This window comes from Mus caroli, unplaced genomic scaffold, assembly GCF_978045245.1.
Source record: "Mus caroli unplaced genomic scaffold, Mus_caroli_1 scaffold_3, whole genome shotgun sequence".
Lineage (NCBI taxonomy): Eukaryota > Metazoa > Chordata > Mammalia > Rodentia > Muridae > Mus > Mus caroli.
This window is the reverse complement of record NW_028227258.1, coordinates 14,327,748-14,338,429: the sequence shown is the minus strand read 5'-3', so window position 1 is coordinate 14,338,429 and position 10,682 is coordinate 14,327,748. Positions and strand designations below refer to the sequence as shown.

Below are 10,682 nucleotides of genomic sequence, written 5' to 3'. Positions count from 1 at the left end.
GGTTAAAATAAGTCCCTTCAAGTGAGCTGGGGTGGGCTTACCTCACCCTCTCTGCTCTGAGGGTGAGAAACAATGTACAGGCTCAGCTCTGACCATTCCAGATGTGAAGCAGAGACTGGCCTAGGAGGTAGTCCTTCAAGGCTAGGACGTGGGCCATCAATATTGATTCTCTGATTCCTACATGAGAAAGAGAGTCCTTATTCTCCTACTCTCCATCTCTTACCCTCTCTCTCCATATATGCATGTATGTATGCACACCGAGGGACAGACACAGGCATAGAGATGTATGCAAATGAGATGTTGGTATGTAGATATATGCAAATGAGAGTGTTTCTGTGATTGAGGCCAGGAGTTGATGTGTACACACATCGAGGGACAGACACAGGCATATAGATATATTCAAATGACATGCAGGTATGCAGATATATGCAAACGAGAGTGTTTCTGTGATTGAGGCCAGGAGTTGATTACAGGAAGAGTGCAATGTGACTGCTAATCTTGGCTTCTTGGCCAAAATTCAGGAGGGGGGGAAAAAAAGTCTTAGAATCTCCTAATGTTACCGGGGATTTCTTCTCTTTCTTTTTCAGGATAAATTATTCCTCACCCCAAACATCAGAAGCTCCAGTTGCTGGATCTGAGGCTCTGCCATGTCCTATTTATTTAGCTGAGTGCCAGGGGAACTGGCTTCTGATTTATAGGAGCATGGAGATAATACTCAGCCTCTGGGCCAAGCCTAGGGTGACTGTCAGGGGTGAAAAAACATCCCAAGAAGTGCTTGCTCATCCCAGACACCAGCAGAGGCTTACCACAAGTGTGTTGACACAGTGATAGGGACCAAGGTTTTAACTGTTGTTGTTGCTGTGACTAATGTAGTGCCTTAAAACAGGGTCTTGCCCTGTACCCAAGCTGGCTTGAAATTCACTATGTAGACAAGGCTGCCCTCAAGCTTGTAGTGATTTTCTTGCCTCAGCCTCCCAAGTCCTGGCTCTGCAGGCATGTGCCACTGTGGCTGAACTTTGCTTATTTATTTATTTATTTATTTATTTATTTATTTATTTATTTTACTTACCAGCAGCTGACCGAGACAGATGCAGATACTTATACCCAACCATTGGTCTGAAGTCGGCCACCCCTATGGTTGAATTAGGGGAAAAACTGAAGAAACTGAAGGGGAGGGAGATCTCATAAGAAGACCAGCAGTCTAACCCATATGCATTCAGAGAGAGAGGGAGAGAGAGAGAGAGAGAGAGAGAGAGAGAGAGAGAGAGAGAGAGAGAGTATTTGTTAGGATGGCTTTATTTGCAAGCAACAGATGACTCACCAAAATAGTTTAAACAAGGGGTTTATTGTCACACTCAACCAGAGCATCACTGGGACAGGGACTGGGTGACTCAGCAGCTCGAGCCCATTCAATGCAGAGGGGCTCCTTATTGCTGCTCTGTCATTCTCCTGGAGCTCAAGGAGGGATGATGTCCAGCAGGGCAGAAGGGCACTTCCTCTCCTCCGCTCGCTTCTTATTATCAAGGATAGATATTCTCTGGAGCATCCCCTCCCCTCTTTCAGTAGCCTTGATGAGATTAAGTCATGGTGACCTAAGGCAGTCCTGATGCAATCCTTAAGGGTGAGGGTGGAGACGGGGGATTTCCTTCCTAGAACTCGTGGAAGGCAAAAAAAAAAAAAAAAAAAAAAAAAAAAAACCTCAATCAAAATGGAAACTGCTAATATAGCAGGGACTCGGGGACACAGGGTGTGGCTGTTGGGTGGGCACCTAGTAGTAGCCATCATGCCAAATATTGAAATATAATGTTGTCACATCACTGATAGAATGAAAGCCTGTAAAATTATTGCAAAGACTTACTAAGTTGGGGGGCACACAGTAAATATAAATACCATCTATCCTTTTGAATTAATTGTTTACTATTTATCAATGAATGCCAAATTCCAGGATATGCACTGCCTACATAATATTGGCTGGCTGTTCTTTTGTGTGAGTGTGTGTCTGTGTGTGTTTGTGTTTCTGTGTGTGTGAGAGAGACAGAGACAGAGACAGAGAGAGCACTAAGCATTTTCTCTGACATTCAGTCTTTATTATCCTAGGGAATTTGTCTGTGTATGCCTTCCTTTTATAAAGGCAAAATAGCAACAAGAAACCCCAAACATTGCAAAACATTTTAAATGGCCAAGTATCGTCTTAAATGCAAGAGGTCAGCTACAGACATGGGCTACTTTCCAAGAACAAACTAAATTTGGAATATAGGAGGGACCTCTCAGAAAGCCTTTCCCAGGAGCCTGAACTTTACATTCCTGTTATGGGTGAGTGCATTTACTTTAGCAAATCTCCTGAATATATAGAATTGTTCCCCATTTGCCGGAGAAAGGCGAGATCCTTGGAAGGAGCTGGCTCAATTTTAGGAAGCCTGTTGGTGGAAATCCTTTGTGGAGCCAGCCACATAATACCAAGAACACGTATCATGGCCAGACCTCTGTGTAACTCAAGTGGCTTCCTGTGACCTGGTTGCCTCTGTCTGGGGCAAGCTCAGACAATAAATCCTCTGAGTTCTACCTTCTCTTCTGTTACTGCCTGACGAGCCAGTAACTAAAATAGTCACATAGGCCAGTCCTCAATCGATCGGGAGTTTCTTGAACACATGTGAAAAATAAGTATTTCAGAGTAGAACCTGAGCTGTTTCTTTAAAACTTCCCAACTCACCTCACCAGGTTAGCTGGGGCAGTTCTCCCCTCAGACCCAATAGCCTCTTTGGTTACTATAAAAATAGGTGGTTAAATTCAGCTTGTGTTCAGGATGCGCCGTATATCTTTGATTAACTTATCCGGTGTCAGTTGGAAAATGTGACATGGTTTTATAAATGGAGTAGGTGTGCACTTCTCTACAAAAATACACAGGCTGGGGCGAGGCACAAGGAGGTGAAGTGATTTAAAGCAATCCCTTTTCTTTTTCTCCCGTTTGAACAGTGTTACCACGGTGAAAAAGTGGTGTTTTTGTTTTTGTTTTTGTTTTTCTAAGCACTTGCTCTGAGAAAGGAAGGAACCTGGACTTGTAATTGGCTCCTTGCCTTTGGCCCTCCTAGAGCTGGACTTCCAGGGAGTTGAGAGCTGCCCTTTGTGAGTGCTGGGACCTGGACTTCGGGTGTCTGCAAAAGCAGGGCATGCCTTCAGCAACCTGGCATGGCTTTTCTCCGAGAAGACAAAGGTCAGCAGCAAGGGTGGCTGGTGACAAAGAGGCACATTTAGACCCACGGGCCAAGTGAGACTCAGAGCCTTATTCCAAGAGCAATGTGACACCGTCGGGTCCTTTGAGCCACAGCTGGCATGCTCTGGTTTATGTCTGGAGGACATAAACGTATGTTTTGTTCCTCCGTTGTTAACCACACCCAAAACTCCCTACCTTAAAATTGCCACCCTGGTTCGCTCTCTACCCGTTGGTCAGGAATAGTGGGAAGGGCTTAAGCAGTTTATGTCCGATTCACAAGCTGTCAGTTGACATAACCGAGGGAGGAGGACCCACTTTCTGGATCGTTTATTCATGCACAGACATGTTGCCCACGTGCTCCTTGACCTTTCCCCTTCTCATGAAAACTCACTCTCTAGGACCAGTTCATGGGATACTGGGCTTCGCATCGACCACGGAGATCAGAAGAGTGGCCCTCCTTTTTGTGACCCCTCTGCTGTGAGAGAGAGGAAGTGAGCACCCCAGAATTCCACTGTGAGCAGGCAATGAAGTGCTTGAAGTCAAGAGAATAGGAGACATACTCCACTGACTGGGGTGGAAGCAATGGGCTACATGACAGACATGCAGGGAGGATGGAAAATGCCTTGGCAGCCACCACTGGGAAACACAGCAAGTGAGGAGGCCACCCAACAATTCAGGCAAGAGATGGTGACTTAGGTGTGCACGTTTGCACAAAGGAGAAAGGGGTCAATTCAGGAGAGTGTATGAGCAGAGTATGTGGGAACTATAACACTCTTAAAAAAATACATTTGAGGATTTGTGACTGGAATTGGGTTTAGTAAGATTCCATAGATGCTAATCGTTACCTTGAAATTGTCACAAAGGCCTGATCTTAGGACACATCTATCACTATGTTTTAAATGTGTGCTCTGATTTAAGTCATCCCTTAGGACAGCACATTTCATGAGGCATGGATTCCAGAGAGTTTCTGTGAGGGGAAAGTGTGGACCCGCACTGTGAGGTGCAGGGACCTCCACGGCCTCAGGAGCTAAGAGCATGCACGGGATGGTGAGGAAGGTTCTGGCCACATATTTTCAAAGGCTTCATGGGAGTGAGAACATTGAACCATAGGAAGATCTGGACAGCTCTAACTTTACAGATCCATGTACTTTAAAGAAACAGCTTAGGAGGCATAAGAAGAATACACCAAAGAAAGCATTGGATAGTTGTCTGGACTTTCCCTCCCTCCCCCAACAAAACGCCTAAAGCTCGGGGCTGCGGGAATGGCTTGGAATTTAAAAGCCTGTACTGCTCTTATAGAGGTCCAGGGTTCCATCCTTAACACCCACATGGCTGATCACAACGGTCTGTAACTCCAGTTCCAGGGGACTCAACACATAGTGCAAAACGCAGATACGCATAAAATAAAAACAAATCTTTAAAAATAATTCTGAGGGCTGGTGAGATGGCTCAGTGGGTAAGAGCACCCGACTGCTCTTCCAAAGGTCCAGAGTTCAAATCCCAGCAACCACATGGTGGCTCACAACCATCCGTAACGAGATCTGGCGCCCTCTTCTGGAGTGTCTGAAGACAGCTACAGTGTACTTACATATAATAAATAAATAAATCTTAAAAAAAAAATAATTCTGAAAGCCATCTCCTCATGTTCACACGGTTAAGAAGCACCTAGCAAGCTAAGGACAGAGCTGGCCGTGAAAGCAGCCTCTGAATCTTGTGTGGCAGTCTTTCTGCCGAGTCACCTGTCCTTCTGCCCAGGACGCAGCTCTGCTGTCCTGTGACTGTGTTCTTGATAACCTATGCTGCCTATCGCTCAATGGACTTTCTGTAGTAACAGAAGCCTAGGAGAAGACATTGTGAACAGATTGAATATGTCCCCACTACTGGAAAGAATAACCCTAAAGTATACTTTTCTAATTTTGACTTAGCTGTGTCCCTTTGTGGAATGGCAAGTACATAGCATTCATATGAGGCAGCACCCCAGCAATGATCAGGCTGCTGTGTGTCTCATAGAATATTTCTTAAAATTCACAGAATGCCTAAGACTCCAAGGTCATTCTATAACACTCTGGTCTTAAGTCTACAAAAAAAAAAAAAAAAAAAAAAAAAAAAAAAAAAAAAAAAAAAAAAACCCAAAACATCCCGGAATTACAAAGTTGGGATGATGGGGAGAGAGGCATGAGGGGGTCTTTATTGTGGTTTGCTGGTATACCGTCGTTAACACATACATCACAATGCATGTTGATACAGTCGACTTCCATGTCATATTTGTAAAGAGAGTGTCTTTTGTCTTCACAATAATGGAACTAAACAAGATCTACTCTGGGTATACTTGATCTTGTATGGTCTGAGGACTGTAATTTCATTCTTGGCTGCTTTTGAGTTCTTCGGTATTTTCTGTATCACTGTATTTATATTTCTGTAGTACTTTCCTGTCCAAATAAATGGGCATAATTTGAGCTCTACATATCATTGTGGTAACTGAGTGTACTTGGCACCATCACTGTAAGTTCAAGGAGATCAATGGCCTTTCAAAGATCCACTGTTTTTCTCAGCTACATTGTCCCTCATTTGGGACACTTTGCACAGACACTGTCTTTTTACCTATGCGATGAATCCATACAACATTATTCTGTGGTCTCTGAACAGACAGGAAGAGTTTGTGGGCTCTCTGGACATAAGGCAACATCTCAGGATTCATACTGGGGGTATTGCTTATGGATTCCAAGGTCTGTCCATCAGGACTGCGCCCACAAAATCCTCACGCCTTCATCATCTTCCGCATGTTAGCATCACACACTGTCCAGCCTAGCTGCAATCCACAACGAGGCCAGGTGGTGCTTAAGTCCCAAATACCATAAAACACCAGTGCCTTCGGTGAGAAAAACTGACAGTTCTGAAGGTGCAATCTGCAGTATTTCAGGCAAGGCACTGTCAAGATTAGAGAAGACTTGTGACTTTAGATTGTCCTAGTCATTCATCTCAAAAGCTCTAAGACAGATGCCGGGAAAGTGTTTTTTATTTTATTTTATTCTATTTTAGTTTTATAGGTCTTTATTAAATCACCATTATTAATTCATCTATCTAGAAAACTCCCTTATACAATCCCAAGAGCTGTCTCCCTCCCCCACTTCTCAAAAACACTTTCTCTTATGTCTAAGGATTCAAGTGCAGACTGCAATATCTCACTGTGGATTTGAATGGGAGCCAGGACTGCCGGTGAAAGGAAAATTTCTCCTATAAAAGGTTTATTGTCAGCGCTTTCTAAAGATGTAGATTTTTCTAACACAGGCGGCTGGCTTTTTTTCACACACATTAGTGCAGCTGTCTCTACCTCTCCTAGACCACAGTCAGCCCCTTTCTTTTAGAATGCTCAGTGTCTAGCCTTTGACCTCTGGATAGCCCACTCTATCTAAACGCTCCTTCAGCCATCAATATGATGTGTGCTATTAAAGGAAGGGGGTGGGCAGCCCTGGCCCTTTAGCAACTGGAAAGCCCTTGAAATTCCTCACATTCTTTTGCATTTGGCAGCAGCCTGTTTACCTAATCACTGGCTTATTAGGATTAACACAAGTCTTTGCTTCAAGCTCATCTATTAACAAACCAGCGACCCAATAGGTCCCAAGAATTGCCCCTCTCTCCTGCTCGTAGCTAATGGTAAAATATTAAAGCAGCTTCTCTAATTTTTAGATACACTTCATCCATGCAGCTATGGTCAAAGGTTATTAAAAGGTTCCCCACCTCTACTTGCATGACACACAGAATCACCCCGAAGCTAAAATAAGAAACAAGTGCCACACTTGTTCGGGGTGACGGGGTAACTCTTAGGCTTTCATTTCAATCCTTGTAAAAATAAATCATCGTTTTAGGTTAACAAATTCAATTTCTGCTTCCTTTTTCTGCTTCACAAATGCCCGTGTTCAGTACTTTGCCCTCCAAGCTGACAGCTTATATGCCACCATTGTTCCCTAAAGATTTGCAAGGGCAGCCACTTTCCTAACAGTTCACTGCCACCCAAGTAGGACACCTAGAGTAGTTCTTGACACATAGTAGGTCCTCAGGGGAAAAAAAAATCCTGTTGGAATGATTGACAATTGTTCCTGATTACCTGGATGGGTTCTAAAAATACCAAGCAACATACATTCAGATATTAGGTAAATATTTCTTTATTAAATGATTAATTTTATAAATAAATTCTCTTCACTGATATAAAATTAAAATCATTTACAAATTATTCCAGTATTACATTTCCCCTCCCTCCCCAAAAGCTACACTTTGATAAATAAAAAAACATTCAATCTTAGAACACCTGGTTTCTGTTTGCAGTTTTAGAGTGCAGGTAGCTGCCCCAAGGACATTCACAGAGTGTCCCCCCTCCGCTCGGGAAAGGAATGAGAGGCGCTTTCATTTACTTCTGTCAAAGGACAAGCAGGGCTTTCACTTGGCCCAACTAATCTTATTGTATCTCTATTACAATTGTAGAACCAAGAAGGGGGTGGGGGGAGATCTGGAGCAAAAAATACACTTAGCAAATAATTTACAAACAGAAAACAGAACGTCATTCGTAAACACGCTCCAATATGGAGCAATAATGCCCGCTCCAGTACTATGAAGCGAAGTATTCTCCAACTGCGGCTGCGCTGCTGTCTGTCCACATCAGCCCCTTGGCATTCTCCAACTGCGGCTGCACTGCTGTCCGTCCACATCAGCCCCTTGGCAGTTTTGAAATACCTTAATGCTACTCAAGAATGAGCAAGGCACCATTCATCCTCCTCCCACCCACGTCTCCATGATGCTTGCGCTTCTCCTCTGTCCAGCCCACACTAGGAACCCTGGAGGCACTTAGTCCCTGAACTTGTGGATGTCATTGAATAGGCTGTACAGTCGGAACGATGCCTCGTTGGGATGCGGGCAGTTGTAGTTACATTTGCAGGATTGGATCATCATGACATTCTTGGAAAACATCTCTCCATCTTCGCATCGGAACCGCATCTTCACAGTTCTGGTCTGCAGAGGTGTGCAGCACCGGCCATCTACACAGGAGCCGCAGTATTTGGGCCGGTATTTCTTCACACTGGAGCATCCTGCATAAGTAAATCTGACTGGTTCTGGGGATTTCTTGGTCTTGCTGCATTTCTTGCCCTTCTGGAAGAAAGAACAAAAGAAAGCCAAGAATGAGATTTGTTGGTTTGTTTTTGTTTGTTTGTTTATTTGTTTGTTTGGAGGTGTGCTTTTAACCACTGTGCATAGTGTTGGGCTTCATAAAGACAATTTCTTTTCTTTTTCTTTTCTTTTTTTTTTTTTTTTTTGAACAGAGGCTCATATCCCACCCACCTGTGGGGTCATGGTCAAGCCCTGAAAGAAACTTACTTTTAGGCTGCTATACACTGGTTGTCCACAAGGACTCACTTCACAGATCCGGGTCTCTTTCACCAGGCGGCACTCTGGGTTGTCATTGGTAACTCGTGTGGAGATGCCAGTTCCGCAGCTCTTGGAGCACTGGGACCAGGACGTAGTCTGAACGATGCATTTCTGGCCATGGGCGTGCAGAGGGTTGAAAAGAACTCGCGGTTCGGTGCCAAAGACTAGAAAGATAAAGGAAATGGAAGGCTTCTTAGATGCTTGCATACACACACTGGTTTCTACAAAGTTGCAGACCAAGAAAGCATTTCTGCACAGTGTCTTAAGGACTCTGTATCCACTTACCAGGAAGCCTCTTCAGTGAACTGCCTTTTCCAATTGCGATTAACTCATTGTTTCTCGTTAACTCCACCTCCGAGGCATCGAGTCCGAGGAGGTCATCCTGGTCTTCCAGGGAGTCCTTAATGCTGTCTTCATCACAAACCCACTCTTCACAGCACTGCCCGCTGACTTTCACCAGTCGGGGGTTGGGACAGCCCAGATTGGGGAGAGACAGTTCTTGGGGACACAGAGGAATGCAGCCCACGGCGCCATCAATACATGTGCACTGATGTTTACAGTTGGGCTGGAAGCTTTCCCCGTTTTGGTAGATTCTGGAGTTATATTCACAGGGTCTGCCTTCTGACTGAGCTGCAAAGACGACCAAAAGAGAGAGAGAGAGGAGAAGGTTAAGATTCGCCGCCACAGACTGAAACTCATACATATTTTCCGCTGTTCAATTCAATGTATGGTAAAGTTCCCTACAGTTCCCCCGAGACTCCAGAGCTGAACAATAAGTTAGTCAGGAATCACTTTTCCGTATGCGCTTTTCGTTGGGCCCAGACACTCTGAATTGCATTCCAGACTGCTGAAATCATGTGCCTTTCTGCCAAACTACCATCAACAAAGCGTCCACCATACATGGTCTCAAAATTACTAAACTTCTGGACTATGGGGACTATTATTTTTTTTAAAGGGGCCAAACCACAAGCCTCTTACCTCTGCAGATCCCTTTCAGAGCGGTGGAGCTGGCGCCGAAATTGCATTCCAACCCCTTGGTGTGGTCGCAGGGCTGAGTTTTGCTGCAGTCCTCGTTGAGTTGTTTAGCGCAGACCTTACAGCAGCCGCAGCCGTCCCGGACCAACCCGACTCCCGGGGCGCACTTGGGAGCCTCCAGAGGGCAGTGGCAGGCGGCGGGGCAGGTGGAGAGCGCCTGCAAGAGGGAGAAGCGCGTGAGACTGCTTTGCATTGCTCGGGGAGGCACGTAAACTGCCCTGCGCCTAGGTCTGGCTGTGGGGCTCCGTCCACCAGAAGTGTCTCGATCGCGTCCCGGCAGCCCGACCACCCCAGCGGCTGCGTCCCAGGAAGAGGCCCCCTGGACATAAAGCAACAGCTACCTCCGAACTTTTCGGTCTAACTTTCCCTGCGGTGAAAGATCATGGCCCGGGGAAAGGAATCGAGGAGGGCGGACCGGGAAGCAGTGGTTAAAAAAAAAAAAAAAAAAGAAGTCCAACTCACCAGTCTGGTCAAGTGGAGAAGGGTGACGGCGACAGCGAGCGTCCTGAAGGTGCTGGAGCTCATTGTGGCGCGCAGGAGGAACCGGGGCGAGCGCGGCGACACGGAAGCCAACAAGCCGGCAGCAGCGGGATCAAATGCGCCCGGAGTGTGGTGAGGCGAGGGCCGAGGCGGCGGGTGTCCTTCTCTCGAGGTGCTGGCGGAGGAGGCGCAGAGATTGCAGGCGCTTCTCTGGGGCGCTCTCGCTCACGGTCTGCCCCAGCGCCCGGAGCCCGCCCTTTATAATGCCTGCCTAGGCGCCGCGTGTTGCAGTGACGTAGCTCTGTCGGCGCGTTCTAGAATTCTCAAACATCTCAGGAATGTTGGTTGGCGCGGGCTGCTGCCAAGCACCTCCCCTGGCTCCGTTGCACCTTTTCCCCCCTCTTCTCAGATCCATCAGAGAGAAAAAAAAAGTTCGTTTTTTTCCACTTTAAATAACAACTTCCTTTGGGGAGGGCGGGATGCTTGGGGCGCGAGGGTGATGATTTTGATTGAAGAGGGTATATCGTGTGTGTGGGGG

General features: G+C 45.9%; 1 protein-coding gene across 1 annotated transcript; it reads right to left on the bottom strand.

Moving 5' to 3' along the window:
• Nucleotides 1–7,370: 7,370 nt before the first annotated feature.
• On the bottom strand, nt 7,371–10,402 carry Ccn1 (cellular communication network factor 1). The gene is made up of 5 exons (XM_021158317.2): nt 10,127–10,402; nt 9,608–9,821; nt 8,915–9,259; nt 8,579–8,793; nt 7,371–8,353 (listed from the first exon to the last, which is right to left on the bottom strand). The coding sequence occupies exons 1-5, from the start codon at nt 10,187–10,189 to the stop codon at nt 8,051–8,053; spliced, it is 1,140 nt and encodes a 379-aa protein (XP_021013976.1). The 5' UTR covers nt 10,190–10,402; the 3' UTR covers nt 7,371–8,050.
• Between the last annotated feature and the right edge of the window lie 280 nt (nt 10,403–10,682).

Bases quoted from the DNA above. Each gene is read 5' to 3' on its own strand.
- Ccn1 (XM_021158317.2), bottom strand. From the start codon at position 10,189: ATGAGCTCCAGCACCTTCAGGACGCTCGCTGTCGCCGTCACCCTTCTC. The intron at 8,794-8,914 runs GTAAGTGGATAC...TTATCTTTCTAG, and splicing joins TTCACTGAAGAGGCTTCCTG to TCTTTGGCACCGAACCGCGA. The intron at 8,354-8,578 runs GTAAGTTTCTTT...TCTTTCTTCCAG, and splicing joins CAGTGTATAGCAGCCTAAAA to AAGGGCAAGAAATGCAGCAA.